The sequence below is a fragment of the Scyliorhinus torazame genome, chromosome 6 (genome assembly GCF_047496885.1).
Source record: "Scyliorhinus torazame isolate Kashiwa2021f chromosome 6, sScyTor2.1, whole genome shotgun sequence".
Classification (NCBI taxonomy): domain Eukaryota; kingdom Metazoa; phylum Chordata; class Chondrichthyes; order Carcharhiniformes; family Scyliorhinidae; genus Scyliorhinus; species Scyliorhinus torazame.
Genome location: NC_092712.1, coordinates 1749796 through 1773247, shown reverse-complemented (window position 1 = coordinate 1773247; position 23452 = coordinate 1749796). Strand labels below are relative to the sequence as shown.

General features: G+C 53.9%; 1 protein-coding gene across 1 annotated transcript in view; it reads left to right on the top strand.

Moving 5' to 3' along the window:
* LOC140425663 (plectin-like) overlaps positions 1–23452 on the top strand; it is a 620159-nt gene that overhangs the window by 171957 nt on the left and 424750 nt on the right. The window contains 3 exon segments of the mRNA XM_072510158.1: positions 3836–3925; positions 16125–16157; positions 21597–21674. Of these exon segments, the coding sequence (XP_072366259.1) occupies positions 3836–3925; positions 16125–16157; positions 21597–21674 (201 nt within the window).

Below are 23452 nucleotides of genomic sequence, written 5' to 3'. Positions count from 1 at the left end.
TGTGTGGGTACGGGGTCGGGTGAGTGGGTACGGGGTCGGGTGAGTGGGTCCAGGGTCGGGTGTGTGGGTCCAGGGTCGGGTGTGTGCGACAAGGGTCGGGTGTGTGGGTACGGGGTCGGGTCTGTGTGGGTACGGGTCGGGTCTGTGGGTACGGGGTCGGGTCTGTGTGGGTACGGGGTCGGGTCTGTGTGGGTACGGGGTCGGGTCTGTGTGGGTACGGGGTCGGGTCTGTGTGGGTACGGGGTCGGGTCTGTGTGGGTACGGGGTCGGGTCTGTGTGGGTACGGGTCGGGTGTGTGGGTACGGGTCGGGTGTGTGGGTACGGGGTCGGGTCTGTGTGGGTACGGGTCGGGTGTGTGGGTACGGGGTCGGGTGTGTGGGTACGGGGTCGGGTGTGTGGGTACGGGGTCGGGTGTGTGGGTACGGGTCGGGTGTGTGGGTACGGGGTCGGGTGTGTGGGTACGGGGTCGGGTCTGTGGGTACGGGGTCGGGTCTGTGGGTACGGGGTCGGGTCTGTGGGTACGGGGTCGGGTCTGTGGGTGCGGGGTCGGGTCTGTGTGGGTACGGGGTCGGGTCTGTGTGGGTACGGGGTCGGGTCTGTGTGGGTACGGGGTCGGGTCTGTGTGGGTACGGGGTCTGGTGTGTGGGTACGGGACGGGTGTGTGGGTCCAGGGTCGGGTGAGTGGGTCCAGGGTCGGGTGAGTGGGTCCAGGGTCGGGTGTGTGGGTACGGGGTCGGGTGAGTGGGTCCAGGGTCGGGTCTGTGTGGGTACGGGGTCGGGTGTGTGGGTACGGGGTCGGGTCTGTGTGGGTACGGGTCGGGTGTGTGGGTACGGGGTCGGGTGTGTGGGTACGGGGTCGGGTCTGTGTGGGTACGGGTCGGGTGAGTGGGTCCAGGGTCGTGGGTACGGGTCGGGTGAGTGCGTCCAGGGTCGGGTGTGTGGGTACGGGGTCGGGTGAGTGGGTCCAGGGTCGGGTGTGTGGGTACGGGGTCGGGTTTGGGTGGGTACGGGGTCGGGTCTGTGTGGGTACGGGGTCGGATGAGTGGGTACGGGGTCAGATGAGTGGGTACGGGGTTGGGTCGGTGTGGGTACGGGGTCGGGTCGGTGTGGGTACGGGGTCGGGTTTGTGTGGGTACGGGGTCGGGTTTGTGTGGGTACGGGGTCGGGTCTGTGTGGGTACGGGGTCGGGTCGGTGTGGGTACGGGGTCGGGTGTGTGGGTACGGGGTCGGGTTTGTGTGGGTACGGGGTCGGGTGAGTGGGTACGGGGTTGGGTCTGTGTGGGTATGGAGTCGGGTCTGTGTGGGTACGGGGTCGTCTGTGTGGGTACAGGGTCTAGTCTGTGGGTACGGGGTCAGGTGTGTGTGGGTACGGGGTCGGGTCTGTGTGGGTACGGGATCGGTTTTGTGTGGGTACGGGTCGGGTCTGTGTGGGTACGGGGTCGGGTCTGTGTGGGTACGGGTCGGGTCTGTGTGGGTACGGGGTCGGGTCTGTGTGGGTACGGGGTCGGGTCTGTGTGGGTACGGGGTCGTCTGTGTGGGTACAGGGTCTAGTCTGTGGGTACGGGGTCAGGTGTGTGTGGGTACGGGGTCGGGTCTGTGTGGGTACGGGATCGGTTTTGTGTGGGTACGGGTCGGGTCTGTGTGGGTACGGGGTCGGGTCTGTGTGGGTACGGGTCGGGTCTGTGTGGGTACGGGGTCGGGTCTGTGTGGGTACGGGGTCGGGTCTGTGTGGGTACGTGGTCAGGTTTGTGTGGGTCCGGTGTTGGGTCTGTGTGGGTACGGGGTCGGGTGAGTGGGTACGGGGTCGGGTGAGTGGGTACGGGGTCGGGTGAGTGGGTGCGGGTCGGGTCTGTGTGGGTACGGGGTCGGGTCTGTGTGGGTACGGGGTCTGGTGTGTGGGTACGGGATCGGGTCTGTGTGGGTACGGGATCGGGTCTGTGTGGGTACGGGGTCGGGTGAGTGGGTACGGGGTCGGGTGAGTGGGTCCAGGGTCGGGTGTGTGGGTCCAGGGTCGGGTGTGTGCGACAAGGGTCGGGTGTGTGGGTACGGGGTCGGGTCTGTGTGGGTACGGGTCGGGTGTGTGGGTACGGGGTCGGGTCTGTGTGGGTACGGGGTCGGGTCTGTGTGGGTACGGGGTCGGGTCTGTGTGGGTACGGGGTCGGGTCTGTGTGGGTACGGGGTCGGGTCTGTGTGGGTACGGGGTCGGGTCTGTGTGGGTACGGGTCGGGTGTGTGGGTACGGGTCGGGTGTGTGGGTACGGGGTCGGGTCTGTGTGGGTACCGGTCGGGTGTGTGGGTACGGGGTCGGGTGTGTGGGTACGGGGTCGGGTGTGTGGGTACGGGGTCGGGTGTGTGGGTACGGGTCGGGTGTGTGGGTACGGGGTCGGGTGTGTGGGTACGGGGTCGGGTCTGTGGGTACGGGGTCGGGTCTGTGGGTACGGGGTCGGGTCTGTGGGTGCGGGGTCGGGTCTGTGTGGGTACGGGGTCGGGTCTGTGTGGGTACGGGGTCGGGTCTGTGTGGGTACGGGGTCGGGTCTGTGTGGGTACGGGGTCTGGTGTGTGGGTACGGGACGGGTGTGTGGGTCCAGGGTCGGGTGAGTGGGTCCAGGGTCGGGTGAGTGGGTCCAGGGTCGGGTGTGTGGGTACGGGGTCGGGTGAGTGGGTCCAGGGTCGGGTCTGTGTGGGTACGGGGTCGGGTGTGTGGGTACGGGGTCGGGTCTGTGTGGGTACGGGTCGGGTGTGTGGGTACGGGGTCGGGTGTGTGGGTACGGGGTCGGGTCTGTGTGGGTACGGGTCGGGTGAGTGGGTCCAGGGTCGTGGGTACGGGTCGGGTGAGTGCGTCCAGGGTCGGGTGTGTGGGTACGGGGTCGGGTGAGTGGGTCCAGGGTCGGGTGTGTGGGTACGGGGTCGGGTGAGTGGGTCCAGGGTCGGGTGTGTGGGTACGGGGTCGGGTGAGTGGGTCCAGGGTCGGGTGTGTGGGTACGGGGTCGGGTGAGTGGGTCCAGGGTCGGGTGTGTGGGTACGGGGTCGGGTGTGTGGGTACGGGTCGGGTGAGTGGGTCCAGGGTCGGGTGTGTGGGTACGGGGTCGGGTGAGTGGGTCCAGGGTCGGGTGTGTGGGTACGGGGTCGGGTGGGTGGGTCCAGGGTCGGGTCTGTGTGGGTACGGGTCGGGTGTGTGGGTACGGGGTCGGGTCTGTGTGAGTACGGGTTTGGGTGAGTGGGTCCAGGGTCGGGTGTGTGGGTACGGGGTCGGGTCTGTGTGGGTACGGGTTTGGGTGTGTGGGTCCAGGGTCGGGTGTGTGGGTACGGGGTCGGGTGTGTGGGTACGGGGTCGGGTGAGTGGGTCCAGGGTCGGGTGAGTGGGTCCAGGGTCGGGTGAGTGGGTCCAGGGTCGGGTGTGTGGGTACGGGGTCGGGTGAGTGGGTCCAGGGTCGGGTGTGTGGGTATGGGGTCGGGTGTGTGGGTACGGGGTCGGGTCTGTGTGGGTATGGGGTCGGGTGTGTGGGTACGGGGTCGGGTCTGTGTGGTTACGGGGTCGGGTCTGTGTGGGTACGGGTCGGGTGTGTGGGTACGGGGTCGGGTCTTTGTGGGTACGGGTTTGGATGAGTGGGTATGGGGTCGGTTTACGGGTTGGGGATTAAATTCTATGGGTTGGTTGGTTGGTTGTTTGGGTTGTGTTTGGGAGTTTTGAAGCTGCTGTTGGGTTTGAGATTGCGATGTTATTGGTTGGTGTGGGCTATTGATGGTAATTTTCTGTTTTGATGTTTAGTGTTCGGTTTGTGTTTCGATGATGATATCTATTTCCACAAGTTAATTTATTAGTGTATTTGTCACAGGCACATCGCAGTGTGGATGACCTTTACGAAGATTTACGAGATGGACATAACCTGATATCTCTACTTGAAGTTCTCTCGGGTGATTCCTTGGTAAGTACCAAAAATGTAAATTTCTTTGCAAACTAACCCCAGCGTTGCATTTCCCCCCTCGCAGCAGATGTTCCAACTAACAGATTTGAAACTGAAACCCACAACCCTCGAACTAACTATTCAACATTAACCTCACTCAGATTCAACCCTGTCCGAGCGGTCACTCTTGAGCCCCACTGTGGGGCCTGTCCGAGCGGTCACTCTGAGCCTCACAGTGGGGTCTGTCCGAGCGGTCACTCTGAGCCTCACTGTGAGGTCTGTCCGAGCGGTCTCTCTGAGCCTCACTGTGGGGTCTGTCCGAGAGGTCACTCCGAGCCTCACTGTAGGGTCTGTCCGAGTGGTCACTCTGAGCCTCAATGTGAGGTCTGTCCGAGCGGTCACTCTGAGCCTCACTGTGGGGTCTGTCCAAGCGGTCTCTCAGAGCCTCACTGCGAGGTCTGTCCGAGCGGTCACTCTGAGCCTCACTGTGGGGTCTGTCCAAGCGGTCTCTCTGAGCCTCACTGTGGGGTCTGTCCGAGCGGTCACTCTGAGCCTCACTGTGCGGTCTGTCCGAGCGGTCTCTCTGAGCCTCACTGTGAGGTCTGTCCGAGCGGTCACTCTGAGCCTCACTGTGGGGTCAGTCCGAGCGGTCTCTCTGAGCCTCACTGTGAGGTCTGTCCGAGCAGTCACTCTGAGCCTCACTGTGGGGTCTGTCCGAGCGGTCTCTCTGAGCCTCACTGTGAGGTCTGTCCGAGCGGTCACTCTGAGCCTCACTGTGGGGTCTGTCCGAGCGGTCTCTCTGAGCCTCACTGTGAGGTCTGTCCGAGCGGTCACTCTGAGCCTCACTGTGGGGTCTGTCCGAGCGGTCACTCTGAGCCTCACTGTGAGGTCTGTCCGAGCGGTCACTCTGAGCCTCACTGTGAGGCCTGTCCGAGCGGTCTCTCAGAGCCTCACTGCGAGGTCTGTCCGAGCGGTCACTCTGAGCCTCACTGTGGGGTCTGTCCGAGCGGTCTCTCTGAGCCTCACTGTGAGGTCTGTCCGAGCGGTCACTCTGAGCCTCACTGTGGGGTCTGTCCGAGCGGTCTCTCTGAGCCTCACTGTGAGGTCTGTCCGAGCGGTCACTCTGAGCCTCACTGTGGGTCTGTCCGAGCGGTCACTCTGAGCCTCACTGTGAGGTCTGTCCGAGCGGTCACTCTGAGCCTCACTGTGAGGTCTGTCCGAGCGGTCACTCTGAGCCTCACTGTGGGGTCTGTCCGAGCGGTCACTCTGAGCCTCACTGTGAGGTCTGTCCGAGCGGTCTCTCAGAGCCTCACTGCGAGGTCTGTCCGAGCGGTCACTCTGAGCCTCACTGTGAGGTCTGTCCGAGCGGTCACTCTGAGCCTCACTGTGAGGTCTGTCCGAGCGGTCACTCTGAGCCTCACTGTGAGGTCTGTCCGGTCCAAGCGGTCTCTCTGAGCCTCACTGTGGGGTCTGTCCGAGGGCGTGTGAGGTTATGAGTGTTCTCACACCTGGTTGAATGTTGTGTTTTTCACCTTTATTGCTCCTTTCCTCTCTGGCTGGTTTTCTTTAATTTATCTTTAACCTCAGAGACTCAGAGACCCAATTCCACCAAGGTGATGTGGGGGAGGGGGGCGTTAAGAGGTTGGAGCAGGTTACTGGAGGATCAGAAGGGAGATCGGTTTGTTTCCGGGTTAGAGGCTGATGTATGAACAGGAGGCCATTCAGCCCCTCGAGTCTGCCCCACCATTTAATAAATCATTATGATCTGATAATAACGTCAAATCTGCAGCCCACCCACCCCCATAATCAGCAATTTAAGCAGCTCTGCCTTAAAAATATTCAAAGATTCTGCTTCTTCCGGACGAGAGTTGCAGAAGTCGTGGCTCTCTGAGAGAAGAACATTTTGTCTCCGTCCTCAATGAGCCGCTCCGTATTTATCAACAGTGACCCCGAGTTGTAGGTTCTCCCACAAGTGGGAATCTCGGTGGGAAGTCATTGGCCAGGGTCTTTGGTCAGGGCGGGAAGGCAGAGGTCTGATACAAGTTTCGAGTCCAGATGACCCTTTGTCAAAGCTAAAAGACCGAGAAAGTGGGAAATATTTATACTGTGGAGTGAGAATGAAAGATGTATAAGACCTTTGGATTTCGGCGGCAGCGGTGCGCAGGGGCCTTCTTGGAGGTGAGTAGTGAGTTTAAAAACCTTACCTTTACAGGAGCAGCCCATTGGATTTCGGCGGCAGCGGTGCGCAGGGGCCTTCTTGGAGGTGAGTAGTGAATTTAAAAACCTTACCTTTACAGGAGCAGCCCTTTGGATTTCGGCGGCAGCGGTGCGCAGGGGTCTTCTTGGAGGTGAGTAGTGAATTTAAAAACCTTACCTTTACAGGAGCAGCCCTTTGGATTTCGGCGGCAGCGGTGTGCAGGGGCCTTCTGGGAGGTGAGTAGTGAGTTTAAAACCACTTACCTTTCTTTACAGGAGCAGCCCTTTGGATTTCGGCGGCAGCGGTGCGCAGGGGCCTTCTGGGAGGTGAGTAGTGTATTTAAAACCACTTACCTTTACAGGAGCAGCCCTTTGGATTTCGGCGGCAGCGGTGCGCAGGGGCCTTCTTGGAGGTGAGTAGTGAGTTTAAAACCACTTACCTTTACAGGAGCAGCCCTTTGGATTTCGGCGGCAGCGGTGCGCAGGGGCCTTCTGGGAGGTGAGTAGTGTATTTAAAACCACTTACCTTTACAGGAGCAGCCCTTTGGATTTCGGCGGCAGCGGTGCGCAGGGGCCTTCTTGGAGGTGAGTAGTGAGTTTAAAACCACTTACCTTTACAGGAGCAGCCCTTTGGATTTCGGCGGCAGCGGTGCGCAGGGGCCTTCTGGGAGGTGAGTAGTGAGTCTAAAACCACTTACCTTTACAGGAGCAGCCCTTTGGATTTCGGCGGCAGCGGTGCGCAGGGGCCTTCTTGGAGGTGAGTAGTGTGTTTAAAACCACTTACCTTTACAGGAGCAGCCCTTTGGATTTCGGCGGGAACCGGAAGTTCGACCTCTGGCAAGTTTCCCCCCCCCCCCCCCCCAACCAATAAATTCTGGTGGAGAGGAAACCCGAGACACTACACGTGTAGTGTCTCCCACCCACCCTCCTCCTCTAACCTAATAATAAGACCCATTGGTGTAAGGTAAGTGCCATATTATATTATTATATTATTAGCATTGTGCAGGTCAAGGATTGGAGGTGGAGGAGCAGTCTCTGTCAGCGAGAGAACCTGAGAACATCTCAGAAGGTAAGCAAGTGATTTTTACTTTTATACCTTTTTTTCAAATTGTGTGTGTCGGGGGGAAACTGAAGTGACATCACAGAAAAGCTGTGACCTGAGTGGCTGGTTGGGATTCTAACCTAAATTTTTTTGAGTATTTGGGAACTAATTAAACATAATAACTTAATTATAATTTAGAGGGATATCTAAGCCAGAGATCGGAGAATATTATAGTTAGCTATCGCATTTCTATTAGAAATCTAGTGCTAGGAAACAGATAGTTGACAGTAACTTTGTAATTTAAAAAAAGAAAGTATTTAAAAAAAAAGACAAATTTTAATTTTAATTAATTGACGCAATGTCAGTTCGAGGGGTGCTGTGCTCTGACTGTGAGATGTGGCAGGTCCGGGAGGCTTCCAGCGTCCCGGATGGCTTCATCTGCAGAAAGTGCACCCAACTGCAGCTCCTCACAGACCGCATGGTTCGGTTGGAGCAGCAATTGGATGCACTTAGGAGCATGCAGGTGGCGGAAAGCGTCATAGATCGCAGTTATGTAAGTGTGGTCACACCCAAGGTGCAGGCAGAGAAATGGGTGACCACCAGAAAGGGCAGGCAGTCAGTGCAGGAATCCCTTGTGGTTGTCCCCCTCTCGAACAGATATACCCCTTTGGATACTGTCGGGGGGGATAGCCTATCAGGGGAAAACAGCAGCAGCCAGAGCAGTGGCACCACGGCTGGCTCTGATGTTCAGAAGGGAGGGTCAAAGCGCAGAAGAGTAATAGTTATAGGGGACTCTATAGTCAGGGGCACAGATAGGCGCTTCTGTGGACGTGAAAGAGACTCCAGGATGGTATGTTGCCTCCCTGGTGCCAGGGTCCAGGATGTCTCCGAACGGGTAGAGGGAATCCTGAAGGGGGAGGGCAAACAGGCAGAGGTCGTTGTACATATTGGTACTAACGACATAGGCAGGAAGGGGCATGAGGTCCTGCAGCAGGAGTTCAGGGAGCTAGGCAGAAAGTTAAAAGACAGGACCTCGAGGGTTGTAATCTCGGGATTACTCCCTGTGCCACGTGCCAGTGAGGCTAGAAATAGGAAGATAGAGCAGACAAACACGTGGCTAAACAGCTGGTGTAGGAGGGAGGGTTTCTGTTATCTGGACCACTGGGAGCTCTTCCGGGGCAGGTGTGACCTGTATAAGATGGACAGGTTGCATCTAAACCGGAGAGGCATAAATATCCTGGCCGCGAGATTTGCTAGTGTCACACGGGAGGGTTTAAACTAGTATGGCAGGGGGGTGGGCACGGGAGCAATAGGTCAGAAGGTGAGAGCATTGAGGGAGAACTAGGGAATAGGGACAGTGTGGCTCTGAGGCAGAGCAGACGGGGAGAAGTTGCTGAACACAGCGGGTCTGGTGGCCTGAAGTGCATATGTTTTAATGCAAGGAGCATTACGGGTAAGGCAGTTGAACTTAGAGCTTGGATTACTACTTGGAACTATGATGTTGTTGCCATTACAGAGACCTGGTTGAGGGAAGGGCAGGATTGGCAGCTAAACGTTCCAGGATTTAGATGTTTCAGGCGGGATAGAGGGGGATGTAAAAGGGGAGGCGGAGTTGCGCTACTTGTTCAGGAGAGTATCACAGCTATACAGCGAGAGGACACCTCAGAGGGCAGTGAGGCTATATGGGTAGAGATCAGGAATAAGAAGGGTGCAGTCACAATGTTGGGGGTATACTACAGGCCTCCCAACAGCCAGCGGGAGATAGAGGAGCAGATAGGTAGACAGATTTTGGAAAAGAGTAAAAACAACAGGGTTGTGGTGATGGGAGACTTCAACGTCCCCAATATTGACTGGGACTCACTTAGTGCCAGGGGCTTAGACGGGGCAGAGTTTGTAAGGAGCATCCAGGAGGGCTTCTTAAAACAATATGTAAACAGTCCAACTAGGGAAGGGGCGGTACTGGACCTGGTATTGGGGAATGAGCCCGGCCAGGTGGTAGATGTTTCAGTAGGGGAGCATTTCGGTAACAGTGACCACAATTCAGTAAGTTTTAAAGTACTGGTGGACAAGGATAAGAGTGGTCCGAGGATGAATGTGCTAAATTGGGGGAAGGCTAATTATAACAATATTAGGCGGGAACTGAAGAACATAGATTGGGGGCGGATGTTTGAGGGCAAATCAACATCTGACATGTGGGAGGCTTTCAAGTGTCAGTTGAAAGGAATACAGGACAGGCATGTTCCTGTGAGGAAGAAAGATAAATACGGCAATTTTCGGGAACCTTGGATGACGAGTGATATTGTAGGCCTCGTCAAAAAGAAAAAGGAGGCATTTGTCAGGGCTAAAAGGCTGGGAACAGACGAAGCCTGTGTGGCATATAAGGAAAGTAGGAAGGAACTTAAGCAAGGAGTCAGGAGGGCTAGAAGGGGTCATGAAAAGTCATTGGCAAATAGGGTTAAGGAAAATCCCAAGGCTTTTTACACTTACATAAAAAGCAAGAGGGTAGCCAGGGAAAGGGTTGGCCCACTGAAGGATAGGCAAGGGAATCTATGTGTGGAGCCAGAGGAAATGGGCGAGGTACTAAATGAATACTTTGCATCAGTATTCACCAAAGAGAAGGAATTGGTAGATGTTGAGTCTGGAGAAGGGGGTGTAGATAGCCTGGGTCACATTGTGATCCAAAAAGACGAGGTGTTGGGTGTCTTAAAAAATATTAAGGTAGATAAGTCCCCAGGGCCGGATGGGATCTACCCCAGAATACTGAAGGAGGCTGGAGAGGAAATTGCTGAGGCCTTGACAGAAATCTTTGGATCCTCGCTGTCTTCAGGGGATGTCCCGGAGGACTGGAGAATAGCCAATGTTGTTCCTCTGTTTAAGAAGGGTGGCAGGGATAATCCCGGGAACTACAGGCCGGTGAGCCTTACTTCAGTGGTAGGGAAATTACTGGAGAGAATTCTTCGAGACAGGATCTACTCCCATTTGGAAGCAAATGGACGTATTAGTGAGAGGCAGCACGGTTTTGTGAAGGGGAGGTCGTGTCTCACTAACTTGATAGAGTTTTTCGAGGAGGTCACTAAGATGATTGATGCAGGTAGGGCAGTAGATGTTGTCTATATGGACTTCAGTAAGGCCTTTGACAAGGTCCCTCATGATAGACTAGTACAAAAGGTGAAGTCACACGGGATCAGGGGTGAACTGGCAAGGTGGATACAGAACTGGCTAGGCCATAGAAGGCAGAGGGTAGCAATGGAGGGATGCTTTTCTAATTGGAGGGCTGTGACCAGTGGTGTTCCACAGGGATCAGTGCTGGGACCTTTGCTCTTTGTAGTATATATAAATGATTTGGAGGAAAATGTAACTGGTCTGATTAGTAAGTTTGCAGACGACACAAAGGTTGGTGGAATTGCGGATAGCGATGAGGACTGTCTGAGGATACAGCAGGATTTAGATTGTCTGGAGACTTGGGCGGAGAGATGGCAGATGGAGTTTAACCTGGACAAATGTGAGGTAATGCATTTTGGAAGGGCTAATGCAGGTAGGGAATATACAGTGAATGGTAGAACCCTCAAGAGTATTGAAAGTCAAAGAGATCTAGGAGTACAGGTCCACAGATCACTGAAAGGGGCTACACAGGTGGAGAAGGTAGTCAAGAAGGCATACGGCATGCTTGCCTTCATTGGCCGGGGCATTGAGTATAAGAATTGGCAAGTCATGTTGCAGCTGTATAGAACCTTAGTTAGGCCACACTTGGAGTATAGTGTTCAATTCTGGTCGCCACACTACCAGAAGGATGTGGAGGCTTTAGAGAGGGTGCAGAAGAGATTTACCAGAATGTTGCCTGGTATGGAGGGCATAAGCTATGAGGAGCGATTGAATAAACTCGGTTTGTTCTCACTGGAACGTAGGAGGTTGAGGGGCGACCTGATAGAGGTATACAAAATTATGAGGGGCATAGACAGAGTGGATAGTCAGAGGCTTTTCCCCAGGGTAGAGGGGTCAATTACTAGGGGGCATAGGTTTAAGGTGAGAGGGGCAAAGTTTAGAGTAGATGTACGAGGCAAGTTTTTTACGCAGAGGGTAGTGGGTGCCTGGAACTCACTACCGGAGGAGGTAGTGGAAGCAGGGACGATAGGGACATTTAAGGGGCATCTTGACAAATATATGAATAGGATGGGAATAGAAGGATACGGACCCAGGAAGTGTAGAAGATTGTAGTTTAGTCGGGCAGTATGGTCGGCACGGGCTTGGAGGGCCGAAGGGCCTGTTCCTGTGCTGTACATTTCTTTGTTCTTGTTCTTTGTTCCACAGTATAAATATTTCCCACTTTCTCTGTCTTTTAGCTTTGACAAAGGGTCATTGGACTCGAAACGTTCGCTCTTTTCTCCCCCTACAGATGCTGCCAGACCTGCTGAGATTTTCCAGCATTTTCTCTTTTGGTTTCAGATTCCAGCATCCACAGTAATTTGCTTTTAATTTATTTCCCATTGGCCGTCCAATTTCCTTTTGAAATTATTCCCATCTCACTCCCACCGCCCTTGTGTCAGCGAGTTCCAGATTATCCCCATTCACTGTATAAAACAATTCTTCCTCAGATTCCCCCCCGCCCCCCCGGGTCTTAAATCTGTGTCCCCCAATCTTTGTACCAACAGCCGATGAACCTCTATCAAATCTCCCTTCACTCTCCTTCGCTGCAAGAATAAAGAAAATTACAGAACAGGAACAGGCCCTTCGGCCCTCCAATCCTGCGCCGAACATGTTGCCCATCTAAACTAAAATCTTCTACACTTCCTGGGTCCGTATCCCTCTATTCCCATCCTATTCATGTATTTGTCAAGATGCCCCTTAAATGTCACGATCGTCCCTGCTTCACCACCTCCTCCGGTAGCGAGTTCCAGGCACCCACTACCCTCTGCGTAAAAAACTTGCCTCGTACATCTACTCTAAACCTTGCCCCTCGCACCTTAAACCTACGCTCCCGAGAAATTGACCCCTCTACCCTGGGGAAAAGCCTCTGACTATCCTCTCTGTCTATGCCCCTCATAATTTTGTAGACCACTATCAGGTCGCCCCTCAACCTCCTTCGTTCCAGTGCGAACAAACCGAGTTTATTCAACCTCTCCTCATAGCTAATGCCCTCCATACCAGGCAACATTCTGGTAAATCTCTTCTGCACCCTCTCTAAAGCCTCCACATCCTTCTGGTAGTGTGGCGACCAGAATTGAACACTATACTCCAAGTGTGGCCTAACTAAGGTTCTATACAGCTGCAACATGACTTCCCAATTTTTATACTCAATGCCCCGGCCAATGAAGGCAAGCATGCCATATGCCTTCTTGACTACCTTCTCCACCTGTGTTGCCCCTTTCAGTGACCTGTGGACCTGTACACCTAGATCTCTCTGACTGTCAATACTCGTGAGGGTTCTACCATTCACTGTATATTCCCTACCTGCATTAGACCTTCCAAAATGCATTACCTCACATTTGTCCGGATTAAACTCCATCTGCCATCTCTCCGCCCAAGTCTCCAAACAATCTAAATCCTGCTGTATTCTCTGACAGTCCTCATCGCTATCCGTAATTCCACCAACCTTTGTGTCGTCTGCAAACTTACTAATCAGACCAGTTACATTTTCCTCCAAATCATTTATATATACTACAAAGAGCAAAGGTCCCAGCACTGATCCCTGCGGAACACCACTGGTCACAGCCCTCCAATTAGAAAAGCATCCTTCCATTGCTACTCTCTGCCTTCTATGACCTAGCCAGTTCTGTATCCACCTTGCCAGCTCACCCCTGATCCCGTGTGACTTCACCTTTTGTACTAGTCTACAATGAGGGACCTTGTCAAAGGCCTTACTGAAGTCCATATAGACAACATCTACTGCCCTACCTGCATCAATCATCTTAGTGACCTCCTCGAAAAACTCTGTCAAGTTAGTGAGACACGACCTCCCCTTCACAAAACCGTGCTGCCTCTCACTAATACGTCCATTTGCTTCCAAATGGGAGTAGATCCTGTCTCGAAGAATCCTCTCCAGTAATTTCCCTACCACTGGCGTAAGGCTCACTGGCCTGTAGTTCCCTGGATTATCCTTGCTTCCCTTCCTACACAAAGGAACAACATTGGCTATTCTCCAGTCCTCTGGGACATCACCTGAAGACAGTGAGGATCCAAAGATTTCTGTCAAGGCCTCAGCAATTTCCTCTCCAGCCTCCCTCAGTATTCTGGGGTAGATCCCATCAGGCCCTAGGGACTTATCTACCTTAATATTTTTCAAGACGCCCAACACCTCCTCCTATTTGACATCACCATAACCCAGAGTATAGAACATAGAACATAGAACAATACAGCGCAGTACAGGCCCTTCGGCCCACGATGTTGCACCGAAACAAAAGCCATCTAACCTACACTATGCCATTATCATCCATATGTTTATCCAATAAACTTTTAAATGCCCTCAATGTTGGCGAGTTCACTACTGTAGCAGGTAGGGCATTCCACGGCTTCACTACTCTTTGCGTAAAGAACCTACCTCTGACCTCTGTCCTATATCTATTACCCCTCAGTTTAAGGCTATGTCCCCTCGTGCTAGCCATTTCCATCCACGGGAGAAGGCTCTCACTGTCCACCCTATCCAACCCCCTGATCATTTTGTATGCCTCTATTAAGTCTCCTCTTAACCTTCTTCTCTCCAACGAAAACAACCTCAAGTCCATCAGCCTTTCCTCATAAGATTTTCCCTCCATACCAGGCAACATCCTGGTAAATCTCCTCTGCACCCGCTCCAAAGCCTCCACGTCCTTCCTATAATGCGGTGACCAGAACTGTACGCAATACTCCAAATGCGGCCGTACCAGAGTTCTGTACAGCTGCAACATGACCTCCCGACTCCGGAACTCAATCCCTCTACCACCATTCACCTGAGGAAGGAGCAGCGCTCCGAAAGCTAGTGACATCGAAACAAACCTGTTGGACTTTAACCTGGTGTTGTAAGACTTCGTACTGTGCTCTACCAATAAAGGCCAACACTCCATAGGCCTTCTTCACAACCCTATCAACCTGGGTGGCAACTTTCAGGGATCTATGTACATGGACACCTAGATCCCTCTGCTCATCCACACTTTCAAGAACTTTACCATTAGCCAAATATTCCGCATTCCTGTTATTCCTTCCAAAGTGAATCACCTCGCACTTCTCTACATTAAACTCCATTTGCCACCTCTCAGCCCAGCTCTGCAGCTTATCTATATCCCTCTGTAACCTGCTACATCCTTCCACACTATCGACAACACCACCGACTTTAGTATCGTCTGCAAATTTACTCACCCACCCTTCTGCGCCTTCCTCTAGGTCATTGATAAAAATGACAAACAGCAACGGCCCCAGAACAGATCCTTGTGGTACTCCACTTGTGACTGAACTCCATTCTGAACATTTCCCATCAACCACCACCCTCTGTCTTCTTTCAGCTAGCCAATTTCTGATCCACATCTCTAAATCACCCTCAATCCCCAGCCTCCGTATTTTCTGCAATAGCCTACCGTGGGGAACCTTATCAAACGTATCTGGAAGAACAACTCTAGATTCTCCAACCCAACCTTGTCACTGAAATCCCTCATCCCTGGAACCATTCGGGTAATTCCCCTCCTCGCCCTCTGAACGACCCTCACATCCTTCCAGAAGTATCTTCGCCAAACACTCTCTCAGTTTGTCCTGATACCTTTAAAGATCTGTCCACACAAACCCCCAGCTGCCTCTGTTCCTGCAAACCCTTCAAAACTCACACATTAACTCCATATTTGTCTCTCCAGATCCTTCCTGCCAAAGTGCATCAGCTGGCACATAGAATCATGGAGAAGTTACAGCACAGAAGGAGGCCATTCAGCCCAGCTTGTCCGTGCCAGCCCGAGGACAGCCAGGTGTCCTTTCTAATCCCACCTTCCTGCTCCCGGTCGACAGTCCTGTAGCTTCGCTTGGATACACTCTGGATATCCAAGTCCGTCTGCCAACCTGCCCATTCTTTTCACCGATCAATGTCCATTCCAGTCACTTTGGACCATCCTCAATTGTTATCACTCCTCCAAGATTGGTGTCATCAGCAGATTTTGAGATTTTACTCAGTATTAGGTCAGGAACTGAGTAACGAGGAAGAGCCTTTTCCCCTTAGTGGAAGGGTCAATGACCAGGGGGCAGGGAAAATGAAATGAAAATCGCTTATTGTCACAAGTAGGCTTCAAATGAAGTTACTGTGAAAAGCCCCTAGTCGCCACATTCCGGCGCCTGTTCGGGGAGGCTGGTACGGGAATCGAACCGTGCTGCTGGCCTGCCTTGGTCTGCTTTCAAAGCCAGCGATTTAGCCCTGTGCTAAACCAGCCCCTTAACAGGGGATTTACAGGGGATTTGAGGAACAGCATCTTAGCCCAGAGGGTGGTGGGAGTCTGGGACTCACTGCCTGAGAGCGTGGTGGAGGCAGAGACCCTCAGAACATTGAAGAAGTATTTAGATGGGCACTTGAAGCGCCTCAGCGGACAAGGTCACGCAGAAAGTGCTGGGAAATGGGAATAGAATAGGTGCTTGATGGCCGGTGCAGAGGACCAGAGACTCGTTCCGTGCTGTAAAACTATGATAGGGATCAGAGGGTGAGATTTGATGGATTTCAGGATTTTTCTGTTACAATCTCACCTCAGTCACATTGTGGTCGATGGAGGCGATTGGAGTTGATTACTCAGCTGATTATTTCACAATTCCTTGCAGCAGATGTTGAAGAGCCGGCGTTGTAGGTGTTCGAGGGCGCCCCAGGTTGAGCTCAAATTGGAGTTGGGTTCATTCTGTGTTATACCTTTCCTCAGTTGGTGCTTTTTGATGTTTTTCCTGCTTTATAATTGATCCTTTTGTTATTTGCTAAAATGTACCCTTACCTCTGACCTTTGCCCTTTGTCCTGCGGCCTGTGCCCCTTCCTGCACTGCTCTTTCGGGTAGCAGAAGGACCGGCATGTGAAGTATTTGCGACTGGTGAGTGTGTTTGCCTGCACTCTCTCTCAGCATGACGGAATTGAAACTGTTGTTGAAGTATCTTCCAATTCACTGGCTGGCATTCCCAGGAACAGCATCATCACTGCTTCTTCCCCACCCTCTGGATTCATCTGAATGCAAGTTCCAATACGTCAACTGCCCAGTGTTGGAGAAACACAGCTGAACCCCGGACCTGGAAACCACTGCGGCTCCTCATGGTCCTCTCGATTGGGAACTCAAATTGCTTGGGATAAATGCCAGTGTTTCTGGAGATGCTCCACTGATGTAACGTTAACACATCCGCTAACGTCATGTGTGTTTGTGGTGATGTGGATTGAGTGAGTGTTGCATGTTGCCAGGAGTCTCCACTCTAGGTCCAAGGAAGAAGCCAGCAGCTTACTCCAATAATATGATGAAGTAGCAACGTTAAAGATTGGCCTGTTTGTAACAGCAGACCGCACACAACAGCATAGACCTGTTCCAACCCCTGAAGCATCACTTTCTGCTGGGATAGGAATCGAACTCGGGCTGTTTGACTAGAGCACGTGAAGGGAATGGGGACGAAGCTGTCGATTGTCGACAGATTACAAGGATATGCCCCCCTGTCACAAGAGTTGAAAGTCTCTTTCTTGCATTGGCGAGGATTAGCTGCTTTATGAGATATATTTATTGTCAGAAGCTGTAGCAGCAGCAATTGGACTATCGAGGGAGAGAATCTGCGTGGAGCCAGATTCTTTACATACAAAACCTGACAATAAACACAGTCTGGGGACCACACCCAGGAGCTGGTTTCACACAGCCTCCTGCCTGCTCAGGGACACTTATTTAACAGCACATCTTGCACAGCAGCATTTGATTCAAATTGTTGAGAGCTGATTGATTTGAAGGCAGTGACAGGTACATTTCATTCTGATCCGCAAACTGACCAGAAATGAAGTGAACGGAGAGCTTGGAATTGTTCGATGGAATCGGAAACGGACCAAAGTTTATCCCATTGGATCCATTCACTCCACTGTATACAATCCCAATGGGTCCAAGCCCTTTCCCGTTCACTCCCACTGTCCTCAATCCCAATGGACCCAAACCCCTTCCCGTTCACTCCCACTGTACACAATCCCAATGGGTCCAAACCCTTTCCCGTTCACTCCCACTGTCCTCAATCCCAATGGACCAAAACCCTTTCCCGTTTACTCTCACTGACCTCAATCCTAATGGTCCCAAACCCCTTCCCATTCACACCCACTGTCCTCAATCCCAATGGACCCAAACCCCTTCCTGTTCACTCCCACTGCACACAACACCAATGGACCCAAACCCCTTCCTGTTTAGTCCCACAGTACAAAATCCCAATGGACCCAAACCCTTCCCATTTATCACCCACTGTACACAATCCCAATGGACCCAAACCCCTTCACGTTCACTCCACTGGACCCAAACCCCTTCCCACTCACTCCCACCGTATACAATCCCAAAGGACCCAAACCCCTTCCCATTCACTCCCACGGCACACAATCCCAATGGACCCAAACCCCTTCCCGTTCACTTCCACCATCCTCAATCCCAATGGATTCAAACCCCTTCCCATTCACTTAAACTGTCATCAATCCCAATGGACCCAAACCCTTTCCTGTTCACTCCCACTGTACACAATCCCAATGGACCCAAACCCTTTCCTGTTCACTCCCACTGTACACAATCCCAATGGACCCAAACCCCTTCCCATTCACTCCCACTGTACACAATCCCAATGGACCCAAACCCCTTCCCGTTCACTCCCACTGTCCTCAATCCCAATGGGCCAAAACACCTTCCCGTTCACTCTCACTGACCTCAATTCTAATGGTCCCAAACCCCTTCCCATTCACTCCCATTGTACATGATCCCAATGGACCCAAACCCCTTCCCATTCACTCCCATTGTCCTCAATCCCAATGGACCCAAACCCCTTCCCGTTCACTCCCACTGTACAAAATCCCAATGGACCCAAATCCCTTCCCATTCACTCCCACCGTACACAATCCCAATGGACCCAAACCCCTTCCTGTTCACTCCCACTGTACACAATCCCAATGGACCCAAATCCCTTCCCAATCACTCCCACTCTACACAATCCCAATGGACCCAAACCCCTACCCATTCACTCCGACTGTGCACAATCACAATAGACCCAAATCCCTTCACATTCACTCCCACTGTACACAATCCCAATGGACCCAAACCCCTTCCTGTTCACTCCCACTGTACACTATCCCAATGGACCCAAACACTTCCCATTCACTCCCACGGCACACAATCCCAATGGACCCAAACCCCTTCCCACTCACTCCCACTGTACACAATCCCAATGGACCCAAACCCCTTCCCGTTCACTCCCACTGTACACAATCCCAATGGACAAAACCCCTTCCCGTTCACTCCCACTGTACACAATCCCAATGGACCAAACCCCTTCCCGTTCACTCCCACTGTACACAATCCCAATGGACCCAAACCCCTTCCCATTCACTCCCACTGTACACAATCCCAATGGACCCAAACCCCTTCCCGTTCACTCCCACTGTCCACAATCCCAATGAACCCAAACCCCTTCGCGTTCACTCCCACTGTACATAATCCCAATGGACCCAAACCCCTTCCTGTTCACTCCCACTGTACACTATCCCAATGGACCCAAACACTTCCTATTCACTCCCACGGCACACAATCCCAATGGACCTAAACCCCTTCCCACTCACTCCCACTGTACACAATCCCAATGGACCCAAACCCCTTCCCACTCACTCCCACTGTACACAATCCCAATGGACCCAAACCCCTTCCCGTTCACTCCCACTGTACACAATCCCAATGGACCCAAACCCCTTCCCGTTCACTCCAATTGTACACAATCCCAATGGACCCAAACCCCTTCCCGTTCACTCCCACTGTACACAATCCCAATGGACCCAAACCCCTTCCCACTCACTCCCACTGTACACAATCCCAATAGACCCAAACCCCTTCCCGTTCACTCCCACTGTACACAATCCCAATGGACCCAAACGCCTTCCCGTTCACTCCCACTGTACACAATCCCAATGGACCCAAACCCCTTCGCGTTCACTCCCACTGTACACAATCCCAATGGACCCAAACCCCTTCCCGTTCACTCCCACTGTACACAATCCCAATGGACCCAAACCCCTTCGCGTTCACTCCCGCTGTACACAATCCCAATGGACCCAAACCCCTTCCCGTTCACTCCCACTGTACACAATCCCAATGGACCCAAACCCCTTCGCGTTCACTCCCACTGTACACAATCCCAATGGACCCAAACCCATTCCCGTTCACTCCCACTGTACACAATCCCAATGGACCCAAACCCCTTCCCGTTCACTCCCACTGTACACTATCCCAATGGACCCAAACCCCTTCCCGTTCACTCCCACTGTACACAATCCCAATGGACCCAAACCCCTTCCCGTTCACTCCCACTGTACACAATCCCAATGGACCCAAACCCCTTCCACTCACTCCCACTGTACACAATCCCAATGGACCCAAACCCCTTCCCGTTCACTCCCACTGTACACAATCCCAATGGACCCAAACCCCTTCCCGTTCACTCCCGCTGTACACAATCCCAATGGACCCAAACCCCTTCCCGTTCACTCCCACTGTACACAATCCCAATGGACCCAAACCCCTTCCCGTTCACTCCCACTGTACACAATCCCAATGGACCCAAACCCCTTCCCGTTCACTCCCACTGTACACAATCCCAATGGACCCAAACCCCTTCCCGTTCACTCCCACTGTACACAATCCCAATGGACCCAAACCCCTTCCCGTTCACTCCCACTGTACACAATCCCAATGGGCCACATCCTCCCCCCCACCCACTCACTCACTCCCAGTTTAGTGAATTGTGGCAGGGTGCAGTTTGAGGAATGGTGTCAATTTTGGTGCTGGGCTGATGCGGTTCAGGTCATTGTTTAAAGGGTGTGGTCTGAATTATTTATAGGTCCACAGTGCAGCTGCCAGTGTGTCAGTCAGTGAATACAGACACACGGACATTACTCATTTCCCAGATTAATGCCTTGCCTGACTCATTGTCTTCAGAATTTCCCATTCTGACATTTTTAACTGCTGAATGGGATCAAAGTAACAGGATCTGAGAATTGAATAACCAGTTTCCAAAGGAACTTTTCTGCTCAGTTTTGCTGCTGAGTCATCGCCTCAAACTGAAATAACTCCCAGCTTCGAAAATCGACTCAATTGTATACTGGGCGACCATATAACGCTCCCTCCTCCCCCTCCCGTACCCCCCTCCCCCTCCCGTACCCCCATCCCGTATCCCCCCTCCTCCCCCTCTCGTACCCCCCATCCCGTATCCCCCCTCCTCCCCCTCTCGTACCCCCCTCCCCCTCCCATACCCCCCATCCCATATCCCCCCTCCTCCCCCTCCCGTACCCCCCTCCCCCTCCCGTACCCCCCATCCCGTATCCCCCCTCCTCCCCCTCCCGTATTCCCCCTCTCGTACCCCCCTCCCCCTCCCGTATCCCCCCTCCCGTATCCCCCCTCCTCCCCCTCCCCCTCATCCCCCTTCCTCCCGTATCCCCACTCCTCCCCCTCTCGTACCCCCCTCCCCCTCCCGTATCCCCCCTCCTCCCCTCCCCCTCCCGTATCCCCCCCTCCCCCTCCCATACCCCCATCCCGTATCCCCCCTCCTCCCCCTCCCGTACCCCCCTCCCCCTCCCGTACCCCATCCCGTATCTCCCCTCCTCCCCCTCCCATACCCCCCTCCCCCTCCCATACCCCCCATCCCGTATCCCCCCTCCTCCCCCTCCCGTACCCCCCTCCCCCTCCCGTACCCCCATCCTGTATCCCCCCTCCTCCCCCTCGCGTACCCCCCTCCCCCTCCCGTATCCCCCCTCCTCCTCCCGTATCCCCCCTCCTCCCCCTCCACCTCATCCCCCTTCCTCCCGTATCCCCCCTCCCGTATCCCCCCTCCTCCACCCCCTCCTCCCGTATCCCCCCTCCTCCCGTATCCCCCCTCCTCCCGTATCCCCCCTCCTCCCGTATCCCCCCTCCTGTATCCCCCCTCCTCCCGTATCCTCCCGAATCCCCCTTCTCTCGTATCCCCCCTCCTCCCGTATCCCCCCTCCTCCCGTATCCCCCCTCCTCCCGTATCCCCCCTCCTCCCGTATCCCCCCTCCTCCCGTATCCCCCCTCCTCCCGTATCCCCCCTCCTCCCGTATCCCCCCTCCTCCCGTATCCCCCCTCCTCCCGTATCCCCCCTCCTCCCGTATCCCCCCTCCTCCCGTATCCCCCCTCCTCCCGTATCTCACCCCGCTCCGGACACTGCACACGGTGGTCAGTCTGCGAGCTTTAATTGACTTCAAGGTTTGTGATATTATTGTGGATTTGAGTGATCAATGTCATTTCCTCTCATAGCCCCGTGAGAAAGGCCGGATGCGCTTCCATAAATTGCAGAATGTGGGAATTGCACTGGAATACTTAAAGCATCGCCAGGTAAGGTTTCAACTGGGAAATGCTGTTTGGAGAGATTAGGTCCTGGGGAGATTCGGTCCTGGGGAGATTCGGGCCTTGCTGAGTGGGGAGTTCAGAGATCAGGATATTGGGGGTGTGATGCTTGAAAGGAACAGAGGAGAAGGGGGGCTGGCGTTGCCGAACTTCAGCAACTATTACTGGGCGGCCAACATAGCGATGATAAGGAAATGGATGGTGGGTGCGGGGTCAGATTGGGAGCGGTTGGAGGCTGCTTCGTGCAGGGGCACTAGCTTAGCAGCCCTGGTCACGCCGCCTCTGCCGCTTTCGCCGGCACGGTACTCCACCAGCCCGATAGTGGTGGCGGCTCTTCGGATCTGGGGCCAGTGGAGGAGGCATGTCGGGGAGGTAAGAGCATCGGTGTGGACCCCAATCTGCGGCAACCACCGATTTGCCCCGAGGAACATGGACGGGGGGTATCGACTGAGGAGGTGGGCGGGGATTGTGAGGACGGGGGATCTGTTCCTGGAAATGAAATGAAATGAAATGAAAATCGCTTATTGTCACAAGTAGGCTTCAAATGAAGTTAATGTGAAAAGCCCCTAGTCGCCACATTCCGGCGCCTGTTCGGGGAGGCTGTTACGGGAATTGAACCGTGCTGCTGGCCTGCCTTGGTCTGCTTTCAAAGCCAGCAATTTAGCCATGTGGAGCTTTCCGAGCACGAGGGCGCTGGAGGAGAAGTTTGGGCTGGCGAGAGGGAACGACTTTAGATACTTACAGGTGAGGGATTTTGTCTGCAGACTGGTGCCGTCCTTCCCACGTCTCCCGCCGAAGGGGAGGCAGGACAGGGTAGTTTCTAGGGGAGAGGTGGGAGAGGGTAGAGTCTCAGACGTCTACAAGGAGCTAATGGGAGCTGAGGATACGCAGACCGAGGACCTGAAGCTTAAGTGGGAGGAGGAGCTCGGGGGGGAGCTGGAGGACGGTATTTGGGCAGAAGCTATGAGCAGAGTAAACACGACCGCAACATACGCCAGGCTCAGCCTGATCCAGTTTGACGGTCGTGCACCGGGCCCACATGACGATGGCCCGGATGAGCAGATTCTTCGGGCTGGAGGACAAGTGTTCCAGATGCGCCGGGGGGCCGGCTAACCATGTACACATGTTCTGGTCGAGCCCTAAACTCGGGGGGTATTGGCAGGGATTCGCAGATGTCATGTCCCAGGTGTTGAAAACTGGGGTGGTAATGAGCCCGGAGGTGGCAACCTTTGGGGTTTCGGAGGACCCGGGAGTCCAGGAAGAGAGAGAGGCCGACATTCTGGCCTTTGCTTCCCTGGTAGCCCGGCGACGATTACTGTTAGCACGGAGGGACTCAAAGCCCCCGAGGGCTGGGGTATGGCTGTCGGACATGGCGAGCTTTCTTGGCCTAGAGAAAGTCAAGTTCACCTTGAGAGGTTCGCTACTAGAGTTCGCCCGAAGGTGGCAGCCAATTACTGACTTCTTCACAGAGGAGTAAGTGTCAGCAGGGGGGGGGGGGCTCGGGGAGAGTAGAGTAGGGGGATATTGAGGCAGGTCCGTGCATGAACAGAGCCGTGGTTTGCACTATGTTTCCTGTGGAATTTGTGTCTTGACTTCTTTTTTTGTTTGTACTGTACAATGTCATTTATTCTCTCTGCCTAAAATACCTCAATAAAATTGTTTGTTAAAAAAAAAGGATATTGGGGGTGTAGGGTATCGGAGGCTGGGCTGAGGGGCTGGAGGAGGTCGGGGAACTGTTTAGAAATTGTGGACATTTAAGGAAAATG